Genomic DNA, 26,006 nt, shown 5'->3' with positions numbered 1-26,006 from the left:
ATGGAATCCACCCCCTCAAAGCTTAAGTTAAAGCTTAAGCAGGGAAGTTTTAAATCCTCCTCACCAAAGGCGCTCACAGACAGTAAGTTCCCCAAAAGTGCAAATTACATCTTTATCTCTTTCATTCATACTATATCCACTCCATGCTAATCCAATTAGATTTCTCTAGCATTTAATTAAGATTTCACTGACAGCATTAGGAATATTTAACATTAGCAAAAAATTTAAAGCAAACATCTGAAGAATGTACATAACCAACTGTCAGGAATATTTTTGGCATTAATTCACAGAAAATAAATATCCACTTCTAGGATGCACCGTGCAGTGGAAAGCTCTCAGCAGCTGGGTAACAGGTGTTGGTTTTGGGCCCATTCCTGGTGCTGAGGGGCTTACTGCCCTCCTCCCGACTGGGATGAAGAGCAGGCAGCTATTATTACATAAGCCTGAGTGTTTCGGTGCTAAACTGACCCGGTTCCTCCATCTCTGCTGCAGAAGCACACAGAAGGTCAGCAAGGCACAGCCCTGTGACTTGGTGTGCTCCCCAACCCCTCTCTGCACCTCTCACACAGCTCAAGTCTCCAAACGCATCTTTTAGAAGTACCAGAACAGCCTGCTCTGCTCCGCCACACAGATTCAAAGTATTTACAGTCCTACCATGAGCGAGGGATAGTCTGCCAGGAAAAGAAGTCTGGAAAGAATATTAGTTTTTAATAGAAAAAGAGATCTAAGCGCAACAAAACGTAGAGAAATACATGAAGATTCAACATCTCTTCATTAGAATCACTGTTAGAAAAAAGCACAGGCACCAAGCAGTGCTGTATCCAACAGGCCCTCCTAAAACCAGGGACGTCACCTACTTTCTACTGTGAAAAAAAAAAAAAGGGAAATCACACTCATTGAGATCAACTCGCTACGTAAGAGCCTTCAGATGAACTTACATTTCAAGATATAAAATTCTGTGTTAAATTTAATTAACAAACAGACCAATCACCACCTTTAAAAAGGCAAGGTATTGATATTTTCTTTTTAAGAAATAAAAATAAACTGTAATACAAATGTAACTCTGAGACAAATACATTCAGAGAAAGGACACAGTGCTCCTCTTAATACGGTACAATGTTTTTAAGCAGTGCATTAACTAAAATGACTTTCATGTGCACAGCCACTGCAGCACATTCAAGAATATGGGATTTAATCACACACAATTTTATACAACTGTCCCTCAACAGTTACAGTAGGACAAAATAGCAACTCACAGAAACAGCAAAAACATTTAACATTTTCAGCTGAGTACTATACACAAGCTTAGGCAAGCTCCTACAAAGATCACTTTGTGATGAAAAGTACATATGTGTGCTCCAATACATATGATTAGATCCAGTGCTACAAGTTATTCCAGTAGTATGCTGCTACATTAAATACAAAGGCATATACACACAGGTCAACATTATGAGAAGAAATCAGGTCAACCCTTTTAGCCTACCCTCCTTCTGCATTGCTTCTGTAGTCCAGGAGATGCCAAAAGGACACCGCACTGCATGTTTAAATACTTACACTAACAAATTACAGACTGCAACTGGCACCAACCTGGCTGCTTTTGGTGCTGAAGACACTTAGAAGAACATGCACTTTAACAGGACCTGCTGCTTGTTAATGAAAACAAAACTATTACATTCAGAACAGATAGTCTCCTCCCAGCCTGGATTTCAGACATGGGAAATGCTTACACACGCAAGAGGGACAGCATGTAAGCAAGAAATTGCCCCAGCTTCTAATAATAGAACACACACACAAAAAAAAGATTCCAGCTTTCAATGCAAAGTGGTGGTGAAGGGGAGAAGAGAAACAACAGTCAATTTTTTTGGTCGCTCACTAATCATCATTACAAAGTAGTGCCAAGAAACTGCTCCTCTGGGGAGTAAGCACTGGAGTTACCAAATGCCAGCTTTACCAGGAAAGGATACAAAGCAGCACCTGGCAGAAGAGCTTATGAATACTTCCCCTCACATTACAGGCTTGCCAGTTGCGAGGGTACTCCGCAAACACAGACCGTGATCCCTAAGCGCAATGGAAACAACAGACGCTGCGTCCTTCAGCAACTTGGTCATTTCAACCTGCAGCCCAAGGTCCAAGTCAAGGCAGTGAACCCCACAGATCTCTGCACACCTTTAGCTGCCAGCAATCCCTCTCGCTAGGGCTTGGAGACTGCATATAAGAATTTAACCATGATACCACAGAGAATCTCAAAGCAAGAAGCGCTCCAGAAAAGGAAAAGTTCTGCATAAGCAGAAACCACCCACAGCAAAAAAGATCCCTCCTTCATCCCTGGCAAAGGAATCCGAATGGAAAGCAGCAAGTTCCACTGTTCAGTTAACAGCTCCCCATAAAAAAGTACTCATTGACTTTGCAACACGCAGGTAGATGATCCACTAGGAATAAATAAGTTACAGGAACTTCTCACCTATACAGTGCTCAAATAAGGAGATTCCTATCTAAGAGCTTTTAAATTTCCCTTAACACTTCCAGGGAACATATACTGAAGTCCCTCACTACTGCCAGCAGGGCACCAGGATCCAGAACACAGAATGCATGCAAGACTCCAGAAAGCCAACCCCAGTTGGCCAGAGACCTGAGGACACTGCAGTGCTTTGAACAGCTGCTCATTTTTTGGTCTTAAAACAAAGTCATCTTCAAAACAACAACAAAAAACACCCCTTGTAGCTAAGCTAATGAGTTTTCAAACAAATAATCTTATGAATTCCAAGAAACCCTGAAAATATATTTCAACTCCCTTAATTTACAGCACCAGCATGAATGATTTTTGTACATTGTAGACTTTGGCCAAGTTCACATACATTAATGCCAAACTCTGTAAGACCACAGCTCATTACCCTCCCTTCAGCTAGGCTCTGCATTTCCAAGTACAGAGCCACGCATTGATTACTAACAGCTCCTACATACTTTCAGTGCATCAAGTAATCTTTTCAGGGCTGTATGCTCCTAAATATCATCTTTCAGAAAGATCTGTGGAGACGCCGGTGTCCTATTTTAGGGATAAGCAAACATTTACACTTGGGGAAAAAAGACAATCTAGGTTAATTCAAAAGACAAGGCAGTGTGTAAACATAGAAACCTTCTGCAAAATGTTTGTATTTATCTAAAGATTATCGAGTGGCATATCTGAACTCCTCAGTAGTCAAAGTTTGCCTACAATGACCCCGTTTTCATTACAAAAAGCACAGAACCTGTTGACATTTGGAATAACTGGTGCTAAGAACTGCCTTCCTTGGTCTTGTTTACCATTTGTGAGTTATCTATTTCAGAAGCTATGCAAGCCATTCACTACTCTTCTACTACCTACAGAAAGGAGCGAATCTACTGGCTTGTTTGAACAGAGCTCCAAACTGCTGAGCACACACATGAAATGAGCCTTTAGACTATGAAGAGACAAAACTTACTTTCCAGTGAAAGTCTATGGCAGAACTTTAAATCCTGTGCATTTAGAGCAGCCAGAGTAAGACATGGGTGTAATCTCTCTGCTTGATGAATAGGTGGATATTGCAAACAAGGGCTGGCAGACTATCTAGCTTAATGCCGAGCATGATTAGATTAATGTTAATAAGATCTTTTTAACAGCCCAGAGACAAAACAACAGATAACCTTGAGATTAAAAGAAGATGCATTTGGAAACGAGCATCCCTCAAAATAAACATAGCTGCTCGCATGACGCAGTACGTAGCTGTGATGCTCAAAATATGTTGTGGGTACATTTGCTCAAGTGTAGCTAGGTTCAGTACTTGATGTACTTAGCTTTTAAATCAAGCATACATTTATAAACCTTAAAAACAGCTGCTTTTTAAAACAGACTTAAACATTACTTGCTTTAAGGTTTAAAAACCTGTAACACTAGAAAAAGTAGAAAAAAGTTTTTCCTTGCCACTGTAGACACTAAAGAAGCTTTCCTCTGGTATTACCCTTGCTACTTGAGTCTCTGGGTATGCTTAATAAAGCATTTTCCTACCCAAAGGGATAAGGGATAAGAAATCCTCCCACACAGGAGGATTTTTTTCTTCTTCTTTTTCCTTCTCTTCTTGAAAGTGTTCATCTTGAACACTGGAACTTATCCAGTCACCTCACCATAAGTTGTATGCACACCAACAATGGTAATGACAATGCTGTTATGGAGTAACTGGATGTTTCTACTTTTCAGTGTAGATTGGGAGGGTTGATTTTGAAACAAAATATTTTTAAGTTTTATCATAGAGATTCTGATTTAAACACCTGATTTGAACAACATAGTCCAAAGGAGAGTAAAAAAGCATACTGAATTAAGCTGCATCAAGGGGAGTGTTTCTGCAATTTAAACACATCCATAGGTTAAATCTGTCCAGAACAAGCACTGTGGAATAGCTTTTCTGGGCTATCCATTTCCCCAGGGAGATGAACTTTTGGAATTGAATAAATGGAATATATTTCTCCTTTAAACCTTTGACTTCAACCAGCATCTCCACTGCAGATTAAAGGAACCAAGTAGCACAAGCACTGAACTGAGTCCAACATGGAGCCACAATAATGAGTCAAGATGTTCACTTCTTGATCCAACAGTGGGTGACATCCTGATCTATAAATTTATGTTTTGTCACCAGCTCCACAAAATTACCAAGTTCAATGCTCTGAAACTGTCCCTTCCCTCAGGTCTTGACAATGCAGATTAGTCACACCTAAGGTCCCACGTAATTTTAACATTCACTATCATCACTCAACAGGTGATCAGAAGTGATCACTTTACATCTCATTTCTACAACAGAATACACCTCATCTATAGTTGCCTCATTGAAGGATCGGAATAAAGCACAACAACCCCAAAAAGAATGAGTTACTCACTGAAGTTTAACCAACACCAATTAAGAGAAGAGGAAGACTCCACATGAATTTCAGTATTTCTCGTACATTTCCTCATTTCTGATCTGTCAAAAATTCACGTGCTACAGGCTCTGTGGCTTGCTACACTCCCACAGATAAGTAAACGAGGTCCATAAAAGCTCACTCTTTCAAAGGTCAGCTTAGAAAGAAGCTGCTCAACTTGGGACCAGCACAGATCCAGGGGAAATGTGGCAGCAGATATAAAACTTTGTTTAAAAATACTGACTACAAAGACAAATAGTACACTCCACACTAAAATAATACCACTACATTGCACAGCTAGATATAAAAATGGTCTCCATAAAAAGGCACAGTTTTTTGTTTAACAAGTGTGCATAGGAAACAAAAAAAATGAATCAGTTCTTCCATAAGGTGAAGGTCCATGCAGAGATTCACTTGCAGCCAAGGTTTTTTTTTTTTTCACTTTTAGATGAACTGAATATATATTTATAACCCTGCACCACCACTGAGAATAAACACATTGTATCTCCTATTCCCATCATGAATACTGCATCAACTCTTAAACCCCATGTTAATTGGCCATGATGGCTTAAAATAGCAGTACTGCCAGACAATTCTAAGCCTTAAAACAAACATCATACCTCCACTTAAAAATAAGGTTCATACTGTAACTCAGGATAGCCTTCTCAGCAGCTCTGTATGCATCTTCATCATTTTAGCCCCAAAATGATGCAAACCAAACACGGACTGCACTCGTTACAGCGAGAGCACAGCACCCTGCAAACAAACACAGTAACACTTAGCAGGCTGGCCAGGTGCTCTGCACCCAGGCAGGGTCACAGATCCTCCATGTCTCACAAGCACCTGCTCCACTGAGTACAATTCTCAAAGCTGATCAGTGGTGCTGAGGCTTGCCATCCTTAGCTTCAGAGCTTAAAACATCAACACTGTCATTAAGACGGAGGTCTCGGCGATTAGCCAGGTTCTCCTTGTTTTTCTGGTCCACGTCTGACGTCACATCTGTGTCTCCAACTGAGATACCGTTGGTCAGCACAGGAGGTGGTTCCCCTTCATAATCCTGGGGAGTGTTCAGCATGGACGTTTTTGAAGCAGCACATCCTACTTTAGATAAGAAGCAAGCTTCCCTGGGTAACGGACCATCAAGGAAAGGAAGTTTCTACAAAAACAGAAATACATCATAAAAAAAATAATGAAATAATGAATTCCCAGATGTCAGGGTACACAACAAACACAGCTCCATGTCAGTGCCTCTTTTTCAGCTCCCTAATTGGGAATTAAAGTAACACGTGCAAGTACCTACCTAGATCATTTTGGGCTTTTACGTACAAACATTAGGAATTTGTTCAACTAACTAACTAGTAAAACTACAGGTTTAAGCCTTCACATAAAGCTAGCACAGACATTAAGAGGTCTTCTCACTGACATTTTTAGATGACTATCTCAATACTGTATTTGTTATTATTAAGCAACAGAAAGAATATTGCAAGTAGAGTTAAACATAAATATCTACTTCTCTTTTAAGCAACTGTTCATAGGCACTATGGAGAAAAACAATCCATAGCACTTTAAAAGTTAACAGTATTGACATTTTTTGCTCCCCCTCCCCTCACCTTCCCTCTTGCTGTGACAAGACAGTTATCTTTATCTTTGTATAAAGACAGATCTCTAGGGAACCTGATCAGTGCTGACTGAGCTCCTGTGCAGTGCATTGCTGTGTACTTCATTTTGTGGTTTAAAGGAGAGAAGCTGGTTACTCTGGACACCATTTGTGCCTTCCAGCATCATCACAGAAGTGGGAAGCGCACAAGCATCTCCTGCCTGCATTAACAGAGCACTTCAGCTCCAAGACAGCCACTTCCAGAAGACAATTTAGCCTATGACCCAGTTACATTTCAGCCATTACATGAAAGCCAACTTTCGCTTCAATTCCACTGTTCTGGTAAGTGGCTGAAAACTTTTTCCAGCATCTTGTAAATTAAAAGACAAAGAAAAACTGTGAGGATAAGCTGTAAATATTTTTATTTTTTCACGGGTGGTGATGGGGAAATAGGAGTCCATTCTTTTTCTCCCTATCAACTCCCTGAAGTTCGCTGCGTATCAAGTTGAAACTCAGATTTATTTTAATACCTGTTTTGTTTAGACAATTTGATTAGGAAATTAAAGAACTTCTCAGCCCTGCTGAGGACTTATGGGCCCTGGTTGATGAAAAACTTAACAGGAGCCAGCAAAGTGCACTTCCAGCCCAGAAGTCCCACAGTAGCCAGTGTTCCATCAGAGGAGGGGTGGCAGTAGGGTGACAGAGGTGACTGTCGCCTTCTACTCTGCCCTTGTGAGCCCCAGATGGATCCTGGTCTGGGGCCCTCAACACAGATAAGATGTGAAGCTTCTGGAGAGGGTCCAGAGAACAACAGATATGATCCAAGGGTTGGAGCACTTCTATGAAGATAGGCTGAAGGAACTGGGCTTGTTTGCTCTGGATAAGAAAAGGCTGAGGGGAGACCTCATAGCAGTCTTCCAGTATTTAAAGGGTGTTTATAGACATGGGGGAAAACCAACCTTTTGAATGAGTAGATAGCAACAGGACAAAGGGAAAGGGTTTAAAACTAAAGGAAGATTTAGATTAGCTATCAGAGGAATTTGTTGGTTTTGGTTTTTTTGTTTTGTTTTGTTTGTTTGTTTTTTAAATGAGAGAGTAGTGAAGTGCTTCAACAGGTTGCCCAGAGAGGCTCTGGAAGCCCCGTCCCTGAAGGTGCTTAAAGCCAGGCTGGATGAGGCCCTAGGCAGCCTAATTTTGATCCAGTAGTTAGCAACACTGCAGTACAGGGTTGTAACTCAACGATCCTTGAGGTCCTTTTCAATCCAAGCCATTATATGATTCTATGAATGAGAACATCATGGAGCTTGTGCCATCACTCGCCCAACCAACTTTAGCAAATGAGGGTTCTGAGTCAAAGAAGCTGTTTATTACAGTAACATAAAACTTATCTTCTCATTTTGTCCTGCTCTGCACAGAATGTTGAAGCAATTTTTTTTTTAGTGTCAATGTTTAATCCCAATTATGTTTGCCAAAGCCATCCCATGACAAAAGTACTACTGACATTCAGGACTCACATTCTCCAATTCAGATGCATTGTCCTCTAGTTTTATCTTTTGGTTCATGCAGCTCAGTAGATGGTCCAATACACACTGCTTTGGATGCATTCCTTTGTCAAAGCGATTGTACATCCCACACCAAAACCTTAAGAACGTGGCAAGAAAGGAGAATTAGGCAGCAAGTTTTACACTCCTGGTCATAACAATAAAAACAAGGTGCTTAAGGAGGAAAGTGGTCAACAAACAGATCAGTAATTGATTTTAAACAAAAGCCACAGTCTTTGACTCCAAACTTCAACACGAGATTTTCTTAAAGCTTTAACAAAGTTCAAGAAAAACCTTTGAAGGGTTGTTTCTTCCCTATGATACAAATGAGCTGGCAGTAGGCACTGAAATACGACACAAATACAGTTTATTCTGCAGTAGACTCACTCAAGAGTTCACCTTCAAGTCTTCATTTTGTCCTACTTCCCTACTTCCATGAAAATCCTCTCTTCCACGTTTGCATCCCTCTCTCAGCAGGGAACAGAAGCAGCCAAAAACAAAGCAAAATTACCCAATCCAGCTGAGGGACCCAGGGAGGCAAATACACATTGCAACAAGAAATCCCTTGTTTTTGTGAAAGCCATCATCACTGCATAAGTCTGGGTGTGATTGGACACTGAAATTAATATTCCTTAATAGATGTTAAAAAGGAGGAAAAGAGAAACTTTAACTATTTACCCTCTCGAGTAAACTTGTCAGAGCAAGGAGTTAGAAGTGGGAATGGGTGCATAGATTAATCTACAGACCTGAAATTCATCATCTTTCCTTTCCTCACCACCTTTATTAACACTGAAAAAATTACATTACTGTACCTGCATTTATTCAGAAAAATTGCCTATATACCACTGCTCCCACTTTGTGGATGAGGAATGGAGTGAAAAGAAACAAGCCGCTCTAAGCAGCAACAAAGTATTTTAGTACACTTGAATTACCAATTTCTGTTACCATGAAACACACCACACACCACAAGCAACTTACTGAAAACTGAACGGTAGTGTGTTGGGTTGAAGCTCTTTGTAAGCTGTAAATCCTCTGTACAAAGGATTTCTCAATTCCTGCTTCTTCTGTAGGAGGAAAGGCCACAGAGAATGGGTCTTCTCAAAGATTCTGTCAATTAGAAATAAGATTTTTTTTTTTTAGTTATTAGATCAAGTTAAGTAAACTAATTACATTGACTGTTCTGAGTAGAATTGGACTGAGGAAGTTAAGAACTACTTTTCCATAGTAACTGATTAATGTCTTAAAGACAAAATACATCACCGAGAAGCACATACAATCATTTTAAACGGACAGTATCCAGTCCTAAAGCTGTATCTGGAGGTTATTATTGCACTTCAGATAAAACATCTGACCACGGCACAGGTAATTCATCTACAATTCTTTCTCACACTGAAGTTATCTGTAGACAAAGTTATCTGTTACCCTTTACAGATTTACAATTACAATAAAAACAAGCACACAACGTGCCCTTTTTCTGACATTTGAAGTGACTTTTAAACTGGTGGCTTCACAAAATGCCAACTCACTTCAGATCTTCACGCTCCTTATGGCAGGTCCCAAGGAAGTTTCCAAACTGGCAGGAATAGACATGATCATGGATTTCCAGAAGAAAGTGTTCATTAAACTCAAATGCACAAGGGAACTGCTGCATGAGCTGCCAGACACATTCAATGAACTGAGTGAAGACAGGGGATACTTCCTTCGGGTCACCATCCAAATGGCCACACCTAGATAGATGCAAACAGGGTTAAATCCTGTGTCACCCCCCCAAAAAAAGGGCAGCTTGGCCACTAAACAACTGAGAAATATTCCGGTAGTGAAGAACACAAAAATGTTATTGCACAGCCAAAAATAACACAGTTTATCCTACAACTGCCCATTAAGGTGTGCCACCCTCGTGGGATTAAGCTCTTACAACTTCGCCTTTGCAATACAAAAGGGTTCTGATCAACAGCAAAATCTCACAGTGCTTACAGACCTGTGTTTTGTGCACAGCGATAAATAAAACCCCAGCAACTCCCCAGTCCTTTCACCAACACAGAATCCAGACTGGAGAGTCCATACCAGCAGAGGAAAAGACTGATATCAAAAGGTAGTGACTCTGAGCAGCCTGCCTGCCTTACTTTAGTGCTAACCCACGTACTAACAGGATACCACAGACACACACAGACTGCACAGCACCCTCTGGACCACAGAAACACAGGGAACAACTGAACCTCAGCTCACCAAGGCAATAACAACATTCCCAAACCACTCAATACATGGCCAGCATTTTAATAAACTATCAGAAAAGAAAAATACAACCAGGATAAAAAAATCCCACCACCACAGTACTTTTGGAAGGAAACCAACCCCCTGCTGTATTACACTGCCTGTTCCTTCTTCACAGGAAAAGCTGGGGGATATAATCTGGAAACCAAGGGAAATAAACAAGGCCCAAGTAGCTGTATATCTTGAAATAGCTTCTTCTAAAGAAGTAGTATTAAGGGTGCACACATTGCTCATTTTTCCTTATTAAGGGAACAGATTTGTCATGCTACCAAATGAAGGATTCAGTTCCACCTTGAAAACAAAGTCTCCGTTCTTAGTAAGTTAGTATCACTATGCAGATCCACTCCCAGCATTCCTTTGGATCTTCAATTTCTACAGAACAATAAGCACCCCAAGGCAACATTCCTTCTAGAAGGCAGCTAACAATTACAGGAATGACAACACTTAATCTGCCTAGAGAATGCAAGTCACAATTGATTTTTAGCACTATAATGGGATGAAGTTTCTGTACTACATATTGGGGAAGTCCCAAAAAACCAGTAGACTCAATTTTCTTCCAGAAAATGCAGAAGAGCATCCCTGCCAGAACATCAGCGCTTGTCACGTAACATGGATGCTTTTTTACAGGTAGGAAAATATTCAAAATTCAAACAGCTTATTCAAAACCTTCTATTTCAAAGTAACGACAAAAGACCACCCTCAAGTAGCACTGGAGAAATAACCCCAGTTATTTCACTGACTGTAGGTCACCAACTCCAGTGGTATCCAAGTTTTTTTCCTTCCTATTTTTAGAGGGAGCACACAAGTCTGACACCACTGATTAAGTCTCACCATCTAGCCTTCACCCCAGCCATTACACCAAGGTAACACGTTCTTACCTGTGTGAAAACTTATGGCCCATTGCAATCCACTCCTTTTCTATAAGAACCTTCATTTTCAAAGCAGAGGTTGGGGGAAAAATAAAAGTATTACTTATTTACAAGCCTTTGATGGTAATTCCATACAGCTCAAAACCAATGCTACCTGACTACTATTTCAAGCACAACCACAGAAGTCAATGAAAACTCTAACAGCAATTTACACGTTGTTTATCCACTACACTGTAATCTATCCACTATCAGTAATCCAGTACTGTGTGTCTTGCTACATCATACAAATATCAATTCCTGATATCATCAGCCAGAGACCTAAAGAAAAGAAAGGCAGGAACTCACAAGAGATCTCTTTCAAAATTAAGTTATACTGATTTTTTTCCAAACTTTTTGCTTTCTTGACAGTTCTGTTGCATTCATCTAGGAATAACTGCTGCCTTAGGATCCATGCATACAAACTATTTTGGCAGAGGACAAGGATTTGTCCCTTTCGGTTACAGCTCCTGATCCTAATCAAAGCTATGTTCATCACACAGAATTGTCCAGAGCACTATTGAAGCCCACGTATGTGTTGTACTGGTATAATTTTAATTGTTTAAAGGCTGCAGTGTAATCCAGAAGCAAAAAGTAATAATAAAAAAACAGCACGTAATGAAAGGAGCAGGCCTAGCAGTGCAATGCAGTGAGGGAGGCAAAATCTGCATTGTTCTGATCTCAAGGTTTCTTTTAAGGAACTCTGAGAAAGAGCAGCAAGTTGTCTTTGGGGTGATTAACAAAACAAGACGACTGGAAAGATCACAGATCTGTCTGTATTTATGCAGTGATGGCTTCATATAAGAAGTACCTTACTGCAGAAGCAAAGGCCAAATTCTTGTGTTATGGCTTTACTCAGACCTGATATGATATACAGGTTATGTATTTCCCTGTGTACTTCAGAGTTCAAAATCCTAGAAGAAATCCTCACTGTAAGCCTTAAATGACCAACTTCTTCACCACTTTTTCTGTGGATTGCTGCCAGTTGCTCCCTTTACTCACTCATATCTTGCTGCAATGCCTCAATAAAGGCTCTCGTGGACTTCCAAGGAAACAAAGATTTGGGAATTGTAAATCAACTACCACTGTTCTGTGCCTATAGTGTTCAGAGCAATTAAAGCTTGTTGAAAAAATCAAAGCTGTTTTTATATAGGTCACCTACTGTTTGTTCCAGGAAATGGCCTGAAACTTAAATTAGGCCTTGTTTACTTTTCAAATCCAAGGAGCATTTTTTATTTTTGAAATTCCAACACCTATGCTCTTACCATGAAGCCTTTAAAAGTCCTATAAAATGGATCTAGGAGGAGGCCAGCCAGGGAGCAGACCTGTGCTGTGCGGTCCCACCCATCAGAGCAGTGCACCAACACACTGGCCTTTTCATCTTTCACAGCCTGTGAAGAAGAGCAGACAGAACAGTTTAGCAGCTTTCTGGTTTGGTTACTGTAATTAAATGCTATCCCTTCATCTGCATTTACCGGATTGTTCTCAAACCTAAGGGAAAAATTTGTCATTTCTAATCTGAACCATAGAAAAACACCATTTCTGGGCATGCAGCCATCAGCCCCAACTAGAATAGAATGCTGCAGCATGCCTTGTCAGCAACACAGATCATCAAGAAACAAAAATCCTCTGATCTGAAAACACTTCATCTTCTGAAATGCCATGAATTTTCAGTCCTTTCCTCCGAGGGAGGATTTGGTAGATGAGTAAAGAATAACTAGAAGCTTCAAGAAAAAAAAAACCAGAAGCGCTCTCATAAGCATCACCTTCTTTCCATTTCTGTATTGCTGGCAGAAAATAGCTTTTTGCTCACTACACTGAAAAGTTTTAAGAGAAAAGACAACATTTACAGAAGTAACTACTACTACAGTTTGTCATCTGCATTCCCTTCACTGTTGCTGAAGAACAACGTGCTTTATGGACTCTTCTCTCTTGACTGACCTGCAAAGCCACGCTCTTCAAAACACCTGCAGAAATGAGGACTCAATTGAAAAATACAAATCTGTGATTCAGCAGAAAGCAGGATGGTCTAGAGAATCCCCCAGTTAAAGCACAACAGTCCAACAATTAGTGAGCGCGCTGCATTAAGAACGTAAGGTTACAAACTGTACTCCTAAACATGCTATAGGGTACAGAGGCCTTTACAAGTGTCATTTATCCACATTCTGTGATTCCACTCATTTCAGTGAGTTTTAAGGATGTCAGAGAACCATAGAATGGCCTGGGTTGAAAAGGACCTCGAAGATCATCTAGTTTCAACCCCCCTGCTGTGGGCAGGGTTGCCAAAAAGTCCAGATAGTCCTACTGATTGCATTAGAACAAATGGCTCTCTCAATTCCAGTGGTATTTCCTCTAGTCTCATGAAGAAACGAGGAGAAAGAGAACTGGGCTATTGACTTGATGTGCTCCAAGCACAGGTTTTTCAGCTGAAGCTCAGTATATCAATTTACCTTTGCGAGAAAGACGCTTGCATCCATTACAGCCTTTATGTGCCGTAACCAACCCGAGTTCTCCAGCCCAGTAAGGAAATCACTCATCGATGGAGACTTTGTTTCACACACTAAGAACACAAACAAAATAATTAGCTGAGACTCTACTAACATTCTTTGCTTTCCCCATCATCACCTTTTCACAGCAGCAGAGTTTGGTAGATTCTAAAAGCTCACAATCTGACCTAAGTGTCTGCCTAAGGAAAACGACTGGTTGCATGTCTAAACACAATCCAGCAGTTTTTTTAGCTACAAGAGAACTTGAGATATAAAAGTATCTTCCTCCTCCTCCTTCTAGAACTAAGTCAGTTTTATTTTTTCAGCTAAGCTCCCTCTGTTAAGATCTGGCATTCAGTGGCACTCCACACCAATGACCCTCACACAGACACCTAACAACCACCTGCACGGTGACACTTTCAGAGGTCCAAAGAAAGGAGAGTTCTAACTTGTAACATACAACCTTCGAGGTTCATAGGCGCCTCCTCCACCAGCACAGAATAAATCTGCCAGCCATAGGCAACTGAGGACTTACATTTGTGTTAAAGCCAATCCAATCGCTGTGTGAATAGCCTCATTTTTCTCCAAGGTCACTACAGACCCTGCAGAGCTCCCTGGCCAGGCAATTGGCAGCATCAATTATTCAGCTACTTGAGGCTAGATGGCCATTATGCTGACTACTAAAACCTTAAACTTGTATTTTGAATGACAGCATTTGTACTATAATTAAAACTAAACACATGGACCAGAGAAGGATTTACAGCACCTACTCTGATGTGGTTTTCATCTTTGTCAACACAAGGAAGTTAACAAAGCTGGAAACAAACTAGCAGAGTATGCCTGTTTGATCCAAGGTGCTCTCATCAACTTCAGTGCAACTTCCAGAATTACACCAACAAGCTCACTCAATCAGAAACTGATCTCATATAGAGCTCTCATCTCTAAGTCTTCAGAAAATCAGGAGAATTTCTCTTTCAAGTAGACATACTGTTTAACACCAAAATAGCACAAACTAAGCAACAGAAATCTCAGAAAAGTATCTCAACATCCAATGACAGCTTCATGGTTGCATTAAGCTACTAAAATAAAACTACCTGAGCAGTACAGTAAGTTTTTCTAGTCTTTTAATTTGGAACATTTAAGAAATTCACATTTTAACTAACATAAAATTCAGAAATGTTGCTCATGTTACCTGCTAAGTTTGATTCCCTATAAAACTAAGTGCAGCAGTGTATGAAATAGCTACCAGGAAAACATTTTAAAACTGGTATCTTCAGCCACTTCAATAAAACAGACAAACTAAGTTACTTTGACTAATTTATCACAGCACCCAAGTCCATGCCTACTTGTGCACACAGGACAGATCATATATTGGTCAAAATTAGGTAGAGGCAATAGAGAGGCCAGCTGCATGCACACTACTTACCTTCCAGGAGTTTCTGCAAGCTGTTCCGCATCACATGGATGTTTTCAATGCCAATAAATTTAAAGCGAATGTTATCATAATTGTCTTCATTCTCATAACCCTTCCCAGCAGCTCGGTTGGCCATGGCATTTAACTGTCAGATTCAAAGGAAGAGGATGGAAAAGAGAGAAAACGACAAGAAACAATACAGTCTGCTTGCCAGGTCTTTTTGTGTGTTTGCTTGTCATCTCCCAGAAGGCACACTCAACAAAAGCTGCTACTCAGGTGTGCTTCCCCACCTCCCCACACATCACTTTCAGACATTTTACTAAATGTATGTCAGCATCTCCAGTCCATTAGTCACGTGCAGAGATTCAGTAAGACCTTGGCTAGCACTTCTTATGCCAGGCAAAATCAAAGCCTGACCCAACAGCAAGACTGCTGTCACAAGGAAGGTAAAGAGACTGTCTGTCTTCACTGTGAAGCTACATAAAAAAGATGCAGACAGAAGGAAACAAAGTAAAACTAGGAATGCCACTTCACGAATAACATACATACATGGTAGTACAGAAGTAGTTAGAGAATTCCAAAGCTTTTCATAGACATGCATGCACAGATAAAATAAAGCCATCTGAGGGAAACACAGAACATCAAGATTGAGCAAAAAGAATACAGCAATAGAGTGGAACTTCAGAAACGAAGTTGAAAAGCTGCCGGTTGTGTTAATAATCACCCCAAATTGCTCAAGAGCTACCCTAATCTTCAGCAGCGACGAGGAAAAGAGTACCTCAACCTCCCACAATGATTCACTAACACAGAAAGGAGAGAAGGAAAAAAAAAAGAAGACATAGATATCTGAACATCTTAAAAGTAACTGAGTAATTCTGGTGCTTCAATTCTATCCATCCAGGGCACGACATGGTGCTTTGGAAGGGAGGCTGATCACAAGTGTTCCTTTTCACCAAATCTATCAAAATTACCATCATTAAGGGTAGATGCCTGTGGAACATCTGATACTAGAAGCTGTGCATGCAGAAAAACCATGCTACAAACAGACTGTTCTGTAATTAAATGGAGATCTCTTATAGAACATCATACTATAAAAAGACAAAATGCATCTTGAAACAACAGGTGAAGCACTCTGTGCTTTCCCCAAAGGGCTTTTCCCTCCAGACCCTCTCCACAGTTTAACTGTGTTTGTAGTTTCTCTAAAGTAACTCTAAAATCTGAACATGCAGCAGTTTCTCAGAGCAAAATCTATGTTAGATTTTTATATTTAATCATGTGCTGTGCAAATCCTTGTCCTGATTTGCTTATATTCCCAATCAATATGATTACAAGCCAATCATTTGATTTAGTTTCTAAATTCAGTTCTTGAGATCATTACAGGCAGTATTTTGTCTGTTTCTTCAAGGTTATTCTTACGTGAAAATCACAACAAAGTTCTAGCTCCAGAGAGTGGCTACCAACCAAGTAGCTGACTGTACTAAATTCCAAGCTGAGAGATCATTAATGTTTTGTTTTGTTTTCTTTTACTGAGGCAAAATTGTTCTCAGATTCCATACAGACCCACTTCTGCCACCAGGTAGGCAGACAAAAGCACTTCAGTCTTGCACAGCTGATTCCGAAAGCGTCTCTCCAACCCAATGTTTTAAGAGCACATCTTGAGAATGGCTCACTGTTTCAGCCAGCTTCAAGACTGCTGGTCATCTCAGGTGATCCCTACCACAAATCTCAACCTAGAGCAATCCAGGAGTACAAGCATTCTTAACAACACTTGACGTTACAGTTTGTTATTCACAAGCATTCACCATATCAAGAGACACAGAAAAAGGAGCCTGATTCTGAATTCATCACTTAAGACTGACACAATTTAACCTAAAGCTACCTGAGAAAGCCTTAGCAGAGTAGTAATGATTAATTGGAAACAGCCTTGCTAGCACAGATACAAGCTCTAGAAGTAACCACAAACACATGAAGATACCTTTGGCCTTGTGTCCACAACGTACATGAAGGGACTCCCAGGGTTGGCTTCTCTGATTGCCTGCAACATTTGTTCATCCTCCAGACAACGAGCACTGAACCCAGAGAGGGGTTGGCTACAACGACATATGGCAGCCTGCAATACACAACAGATCACACTTCAGGGCAACGCAGCAGAAACAATCTGAGAGCAGGAAGTAATATCACATCATTCATTTTATATCTCACATGTTCAGTGAGATTCAGCTTCTTAGGTGGACATGCAGAATTGCCATTGGAATATTCCACAAAACTAGGATTTTGAGAATCTTCAGAAACAGATATATATATAAAACAGAATAAAGGAGCCCTTTATTGCTCTGCTCTCAAATTCTCTGTCAGATTAACATGCACTATACCATGCTACATTTCAGTTTGGCTCAGTAGCTGTTACCCACACAGAACTGTGCTGGGCACACTACAGGAAAAGTTCAGCTGTTGCCAGCACAACCCCACAGGCGCCCAGGTCGAGGCACGCTTCCTCAGGAAAACAACAACTTGACTGTGACAGCATTTTCCTAACATCTGCATCTAAAACACTGCTGAAGCAGCACAGTTAAAAATTTACATTGTGGTCTTTAGTGAAGGAAAAAAACACAACAAAACTGAAACCTTCACTTATTCTGAGTTAAGAAGAGTTATTTCAGGACAGTTCTTCCTCTTCCTGAGTAAGAAAATTTAGCTGAGTTAACATGCATCTTGTTAAACATTATTCAATATAGCTACAGGCAATCAGAAACAGTACATTAAAATAAGCACACAGAAAAAACAGCACAAAAGACATTCCTGAAAGCTGATAAGAAATTTCCAGACAAGAAGCTTGAAGAGCTCGTGCTTTTTACACTGCACTGCTAGGTCTTTGGTATGTAGCTTATTCTGCGACTCAAAGCAATTCTAGAGCCCTTACGAAAAGAACAGATAAACAAGAAGTTAAAGCACTTCAATAATGACCTCATTCCTTCCCTTCACTGGAAGGGAGCTGTACAAGAAGGGGGACCCTTGCTCTCCAGCCCCACCCCACCCAAGATAGCAGACAGTTGAACTACTTACATTGTTTTCTTTATATAAGTAAGAAAGCACTGGAATCCGCCCCCTGCTTCTGAACCTTGAGCTTCCAATCACTGTTGCCTTACTAGCAGCTCTAGGCACCACAATTTCTGGAGGATACGTGTTGCAAACCTGAAGTGAGAAGAAAGAATTTAGATGTTACTGTTTATCAATTCAAGACACAGGACAACTTCGTTTTCAGTACACAATCTCACATTTATAAGCAACAATACATTGTTCACCGCAGTGTATCAAAAACCATATCTGAAGCATCAAGGCATTAGAATGCATCTAGGAACAAACAACACAAGGGAATGGGTAAAAATAATAAAACAATATGGGAACAAACAATTTTGCAGTGGAGCCCCAAAACTGAATTGCACAGTGTGCCACATGTTTTGAAAGGAAGTTCTTTAAAGCCATACATTCTATGAAAGCTACTAATTTATCACAAAAAAATATGAGTAATTATATTTTAAGATTTCCCTTTAAATCTCCAACTAGAAAGGAGCTTGCAGCCATCAGGTATCATCCTCACAAAACAGCCTCATCCACTTTCCTCAAAAAGCCATAGTCTTTTCAGTAGATGCTTTAAAGATGAGACATCCTCCAAGTCTTTACTTGAGGCTTGACAAGTTTCAAATGCAAACTGGAAACTCTGAGGAAATTGCTAAGCATTGCCAATTGAAAGTTACATAATAGCAAGTAAAGCTTCAAAACCGTCAATATTTTAGATACCCACATTCTGATGCCTTGATGGGAAGAGCACTTCCCACGTCATCTCAATTCAGGCATCCAAAGATGGCCACTTAAAACTCCAGTCATTTCTGACAGAAAGGCATACACTACTTCAACCCAAAGCATAACAATAAAAAAAACGGTGGGGAGAGAATGAAGAGCACAGAGGAAGGATTCAGGACAACATACTGGTATCGTCCTCACTCAGAGATATCCAGCTTATTTTAGATAGAAAGACTGTGCATAAAACCAGAGGAAACAGAAAGGGAAATTGTACAAAGCTGGAGTTTGAGTAAACTTGTTGAGTGATGTTTCCATTTGATGTTGTTTAGACCTAACCTGATCTTAAAGAGAAGGAAATAGCAGAAGCAAGTTAGAACTGAAACAACTAAGTTTTTCCTTAGCATGAGATCTAAACAAGCAAAAAAAAAAAAAAAAAAGAAAGCATCTTCAGTTTCTGTTTTTTCCTTCCTTACTCTAGTCCCTTGTCACTCTGCCTTGATCCTCATCAAGCCAAGCCACTCCCATGTATTCCTCCTCTTAACATCTCTCATCACACAGGAGGGACACAGTCTGGAAATACATAAAGAACTTAAGGGTACTTCAAGTTCTTGTAGCAGATGGTTTGACATTTCTCTAGAAAAATAAGTAGCTGATATTTTGCCAGAGGAATCAAAGCAAACCAAGGTGACTCTGCAGCTCTGTTCCTTCTTAGCATCATTATCCACAACTTCACATTAAGCTGCTGCATCGATTAAAACCAACTGAGCTCATTTTTCCCCAGAGGCAACACTTATGCAGCAGCAGGATTGCTGAATGTCATTAACACAAAGAGGTATTGCACCAACTGGCTACTATGGACAAGAATTACCTCGTAGTCTTTATTAAGATCTGTTATTTCCCAGTAGTCATTTGGGATTCCCATACGCTGGTAATCTACTTTCAAATCAATCAGTTTCCATCCAATCTCCCGGTTATCTTTAGACATTTTAGGATTGTAGGAGAAAGCATAAAGTTCTTCAGGTTTCACTAGGAAGAAGAAAAAAATTAATTAGTTATAATTCAATACAGAAAAGTCAGGATCTCTTCCTAAAGGTTTTTGTTCCGGCCATCACTGTGCAAGCCACTGAGGTACAGATGTACAACAACTGATACAAAGATTAAAAATTATTCAGCTAAGAGCAATCAGAAAAAAAAAGTGCTTTTTTTTCCTCCACAAAAGCCAAGGGCTGTGTGACTGCTGTATCCATAGTTGGCTATATTGCAGCAACAGCTATTTTATTTACGTTCCTGCACCAAAGATCACTTTGTAAATTTCACTCATCTAAGCAAAATATTCAGACTGGTTTTGACGCCTTAGAAAAATACTGAGTACTACAACAGAACAGTGTGGATATCTGGAGTTTCTCAGTCCATCAAAAACTTTCCTAACTTTATCAAGAAAGAATTATATGCATACAAGTTTCAGCCATAATGCAATGTTCCTCGTGTTTATAAGGTTTCACTCTGGGTAACGCCAAGTGCCAACAATTCATATGCAGATCCTCAGGAATTTCCAGTACTCCTTTCCCCACAGGCAGGGAGATGTGCTACAGTATTCTGTTACAATTAAAACTTCAACATTTCTGGGGAAAAAAAACCTACTGAATTTTCTGCAATACGCATGCTCCGAGAGACTGATATTCTAAGAATGAATGCAGAATTAAAAACATTTATGAAGAGACCTTTTCTGTGAAGCACTCATAAAAAAGCTCTTGCAAAGCTTCAAGTTCAGTGCTCAACAGTGAATTCTGAGCTGCATGGAAAGCATGACAGATGTACTGAGCATTACTGGTGGCCCAACAGAAGCTTCAGGCTGTACCTGACAAATGATAATTTCTTCCTCCCTCCATCTCTACCTTTCCAATTTCCCTCACTCTCCTCAGGAAATGCAAATCCCACCAATAACTCCTTTGGTTGATTCCCAAGGCAGGAAGCTCTCTGGAGAGCACACCTGGCAGTGTGTGATAACACAGCCAGGTTACCAGACAGGTAACCCATACCTGTCAGTCATACACATGCAAACTATAAATAATCAGATGCTCTGACAAATAACATGAAGGAAAAATACACACAAAAAAATTTAAACCAAATGAGTACAAAAAACAAAAGTACAAAAATCAAATAGAACAAAAGAAAGAGCCACAAAACGTTACACCAAACTACACAAAAGAAACTGACTGATGTGATCTCCTGCAGTGACAGCTCCCACGCTTCAAGATGCTACAGAACTGTCTCATTTTCAAAACTGAAAGAACAGTGACACCTTTTAAACACAACAGCAGAATTCTGACAGAAACAGCAGAAAATTAGAGCTTCATAACTAAGAAAACTCGACAGCCTGGGACACAAGGAAAAAGATGGGAACTGACAAGAAGCTCTAATCTCCATAGGTGGCTCAAAGCCAAACTCAATAAAACACTTCTACTGCAGTACTTCTAATTAATTCCTATGTGATGACCAGCATGAAGCAGACTGATGCTATCAACTCTCTTCCTTTGAACTACTGCTAAAGTTACAAAATGCAACACCAAGCAGGATCTTCATAATAAAGCACGACTTCAAACATTGGTTCAGTAAAGGAAACAGAAGCTGCTGAAGATGGAAGCAGGTAGAAAATGGAATTCTGTCCTGCAAGGAGAACAAACAGCCTGAAAATTCAACCTTACACTAAACAGCTGAGCCCTGAATAGACCACAGGCTTCTGAGGATGTTTTGCATCTACTTGGAGACTGATTCCAAGACAGGACACCAAGGTGAAGCATAGGGTTTCACATCCAAAAGAAAATAAACACTAAAGAGTTACCTAAGTGTGCTACTGGGAAACAACAATAACATTTACAACTTTGTGGGATCTGGAATTCTATGCACATCTGGCTCAAATGGCAAGAGCAGAGCTATGCACAGCCATGAGCCAAATCACAGAAATGACTGGCAACAACAGGACTGAAGCACAACCTGGCACATGTGCCACACTCTGGCCAATCAACTCTGCACTGGTCTTCAGAAGATTCCTCATTTCCACTGCCAGAAGACGTGTGCTTACTTTACAAGCAAGTTGTTTGGCGCACAGAGTAGCAATCTACTGCACCAACACACACAGATCACCTCTGACAGTGCGAGTACATTCTGATTTCACACCCTCCTCTCCTGCTCTGCTACAATAAAATCAGTAGTGTGACAGGCAAAGCTTTCACTAGCGCTCAGATGAGCCTTTGAGCTTACTGCATTTCAACAGTTTAAGAAACAGACTGACCCAAATACCTGGTTGTGAAAGTTTGAGCAAGGAGGTATACACTTCATGACAATCACGTTCCTGCCCAATAACAAAGTGAGCCACGTGGAAGTTCTTGCAGTGAATAAGGAGTGGGCATCCAGCTGTGGTCAGAGGCAGTTTTTCTACAGTTGCAATATGATGATGCAGAATCTGAAAAACAGGAGATAATCAAAATCTTTCAGATAACACTAACAAGGCCATAAGCTGTACAAGCAGACTGGAAAGCTGTGCAATACACTATCAGCAGAAAGTGAATTGATTTATGACATTTATCAAGCAAACATAATAAATATCCAGACTGCGTACCCAAAGGCTATATAACAAAGAGCCAGACTGAAAGTATTTTTAGAGACTGATATGTAGAACCAGGTAGATCCAATTACAAGGAGCAGAATTATCTTCTTCTCTTCCACCCACAAACACAACGTATTAATTACAAAATAGGAATAATGAAACAAAGGTCGCTAATTTCAGTGCCAGTTTTACACTTCAAAGTCCTGTAAATTCAAGTTTGGTGGCTTTGTACATTGAACTTGAAGCCATTAGACATGTTCATTTTGTTCCTGAAACTATTGGGTCACACAACCATTGTGTTCGTTTCCTCCCAAAAGGGCAATTTCTGTTAAACATTTGGTATCCAAACACTACAAGGAATACAACTTCAGAATTCGTGGAACTATTCATATTGGATATGAGATCTTTAATCTTTTAAAACTTGTATTTAAACAAGTTCCAAGTATCACACATACCCATGTTTCTTTTCTGACTTCAGCAGAAGCATCTACATAGATAAGATGGGTAGCTGTCAGGTATAAAGTCCCGCTTGCTGCCTTCCTATTTGTATAGCGATCCAGTAATTTCACATTTTCCACCTGCAGTAAGAGCAAAGGGTTATAAAGTAAATTTAGCCCTGATCAAAGAAATTCTAAACATCTGCTGAACCACAATCATGCCACGGCTAAAACAGAATTCAGGGAACAAGAAAAACCTAAGAATTACGTGCACCAAACCAGCTTTACGGTATACATTAACAGCAGGGAAAATAATCTTAAAGTCAAAAAGGTTAAATGAACTGTCAAGATCTAGCAGCAGCATAAAGAAAAGGATCGCTCTGTAGCCAAGGCGATCAAAGTTTGTTGTTGTGCCAGCTGCGGAAACAAGGAGACAGCAAAGACCTACAACAGACAAGGCAGCCCATGTTTGGTGCCATCAAAGTACTGCTGGGAAAGAAACGGCCCCGACAGTTTGACTGCCAGCATCTCGGCCCTCACAGAAGGCACTGCTGCCCGCGTGCACTTACACATTAACTGCATCACATCTCATAAACCACACTAAGCTAACCAAAACAAGTTTTAAGAGACATGGGCACAGACACACACACACACACACACAAAAAATTGTTTTAAAAAAATATCTACTTGTGTGTTGTTTTATTTTTTTTTCCCAGCCTATCTGTTTGTTAGTTATGGAATTTCTCATTCCTTCTAAAGCAAAAACCAAAAGTTAAAGGGGAAAAAAAATGGCAGGAAATACACATCTCAAGAGCCTTATCTGCCCTGAAGGAAAGTTCGCTGGTTTATGACCACAGAGTACACAGATGATCCACTTACAGGCGCTTGCAGTAACGCCGCCCAGTCCTAGAACAGACGCAGGGCGCTCCTCACACATCGCCTCTCACACATCTGCTCCTCACAACCAGCGCCCGGCCTGCGGCTCCGCCAGCACGGCCCTCCGCACGGGGCAGCGGACACCGGCCTGTCCCCTCACCCGCCCCCAGCTCCAAAATCCAGCGTTCTACACGGAGCTGAGCGAAGCCGAGAGAGGAAGAGGCGCAGCCCGCGGATCGCAGCGCGGCGGCCGCTTACCTTCGGCGTGGTGATGTGCTCCATGATGGCACCGCCCGCACCCCAGCTCGCCCGCGCGGCCGGGCCTCCGCCCCGCCATTTGCAGCGGGCGGCTCCCGCCCCGTCGCAAATCTCGCGAGATGCTGGCGGAGCGGGGCGGAGTGGTGCCGCGGCCGCCATTTTGAGCGAGGGCAAGTGCCCTGCGGGGATCAGCTGTGCGGGCGACGGCTCCTAGTGAGGCCCCTTCATCCCGGCACGCTCAGGCTCGCTGCGGAAAGGTGTGGCGGCAGATTTGTCCTGCGCTAATACATGAAGTGAAACAAAAGTGGTCGTGCTTGCTTTACACTCAGAACTTCACTTCGAGGGAGGATGAGGCACACCAGTGCTGGGGTCACCAGGTGTCAGTGGGAGCCCCACTGCAACCAGCTCCCTCCCGGGAGCCAGTGGTAGAAGTGCATACAGCAGCTGCCTGCGCCAGTCCGCTGTTACAGATCGCTCGCTCCTCCATGAACGAGAGCTGGGTGTTAGGACCACTGTAATTATTGCATCCTGTTATTAGTGAGCAAGAAAAACTTGCTGATGGAAACCCAATGTCCAAGAAAGCACATGATTGGAATTGGAAAAGGACTGTATTTCTCAATGCCCTCATTGTTTTTCTAAGCACAAATCTAAGGAAGCTCATTCAGACGTGATTCAAGGAAAGGCAGCACAGTGCTTGCATTAGAACTTCCTGTGATGCCTATGAAAATCCCAACAGATTTATCTTTCTCTGTCCCTGACTCACAATGGGAATAAGAGGAGGAAAAAGAGAAGCACACCAAAGTTTGGAGGAAAATACCAAACTCATCTGTAATACAATTTTAGTTCCTTGAATGGTTATGGTGGTCGTTCATTTCTAGTCACCTCTCTTCTGTTAGGCCTTTGCATCTGTGCTGTGCACTATTCCCAGATATTTTTTTTCTTATAAGGTTTGCAGAAAGATGATGGTAATTTGCAATATTAATAATAAACTGTGTGAGAATCATTGAAAGGAAATCTACAGTACTGCACAGTACACACATATAATAGCAATGCATCTCCTTCCTCTTTTAAAAACCAAGAACACACACAGAAGGCAAAAAGCAATAAAAGAGGGAAGAAATAAGCACATTCAGCTGAGGAATAAAACATGGGAGTCACAGAGGCACTTCTTAGCCAGCTACTATCACAAACTCACAACCTATTCCCAAATATTATTATTCCACAGAGGTCAATCTGAGCAAGAATAAAAGGTGCTGACTTCTACCAGGGAGATTTTCTTAAGTAATAGATGGAGCTATGAAAAAAGTGCAGAGCAGAACTGAGGTCCCAAGGTTGGTGACCCATCAGTTGAGACACTCACTGCTGAGATCTTGGAATACGACTGTTGACTAAGGCAGCCTCATTTACAAGTGTTAAGGGGAGAATAGTGCCAAAAATAAAATGAGATGACAGGTTCAGATACGATTAAATAACCTGTTCCAGACATTATGCGCACAGTCCTACCGAGATGTTGGATTTTGTCGCTTTGAAAAGAGAGAGCATAATGTACATGCTGGGGACAAGTCCATGGGGTGCTGATGTTAACGGTCAGTTAAGTGGCACCAGACATGAATCTGGCCTTCAGTGTTCTTTTTTCTCTCTTTAATGATACTCGGAAAATAACTGTCACAAGAAATAACTTCAGGAAACACAGATTTTTCCCGTATTATAGAGTTTTGATTGTCACAAATTGTTTCTGAAGTATCTTCCTGGGGAAAAAGAACTTGCAAGTAGCTTCTTATTTCTGGGAATATAAGCTGCTTAGGAGTAAGAAAGCAGAACTTGGTACAGATTCCTACAAACCTCACTGAAACCTTTGGAACCACCTTTATTCTAATGGGCTCTTCAACGGAATTTTTTTGAGTTTTG

At 40.9% G+C, this 26,006-nt stretch overlaps 1 protein-coding gene across 2 annotated transcripts; it reads right to left on the bottom strand.

The window, feature by feature from the left end:
• Window positions 1–949: 949 nt before the first annotated feature.
• Window positions 950–24,178, bottom strand: MTMR8 (myotubularin related protein 8). 2 transcript variants are annotated; one of them, XM_042876704.1, is made up of 15 exons: window positions 24,099–24,178; window positions 22,983–23,105; window positions 22,221–22,383; window positions 19,789–19,946; window positions 18,183–18,311; window positions 17,095–17,229; window positions 15,132–15,264; window positions 13,670–13,779; window positions 12,485–12,610; window positions 11,193–11,242; window positions 9,570–9,770; window positions 9,022–9,150; window positions 8,017–8,143; window positions 5,749–6,061; window positions 950–5,661 (listed from the first exon to the last, which is right to left on the bottom strand). In XM_042876704.1, exons 1-14 carry the CDS (start codon window positions 24,120–24,122, stop codon window positions 5,780–5,782), a joined length of 1,890 nt encoding a protein of 629 aa, XP_042732638.1. In that variant the 5' UTR covers window positions 24,123–24,178; the 3' UTR covers window positions 950–5,661; window positions 5,749–5,779. The 2 variants fall into 2 exon arrangements, with proteins under 2 accessions (XP_042732638.1, XP_042732637.1); XM_042876703.1 differs by having other exon boundaries at window positions 950–6,061.
• Window positions 24,179–26,006: the final 1,828 nt, after the last annotated feature.

Source organism: Lagopus leucura, unplaced genomic scaffold, assembly GCF_019238085.1.
Source record: "Lagopus leucura isolate 7727_CA_CO unplaced genomic scaffold, USGS_WTPT01 Super-Scaffold_100016, whole genome shotgun sequence".
Lineage (NCBI taxonomy): Eukaryota > Metazoa > Chordata > Aves > Galliformes > Phasianidae > Lagopus > Lagopus leucura.
The sequence above is the reverse complement of the archived record's forward strand: the minus strand, read 5'-3'. Positions and strand labels throughout refer to the sequence as shown.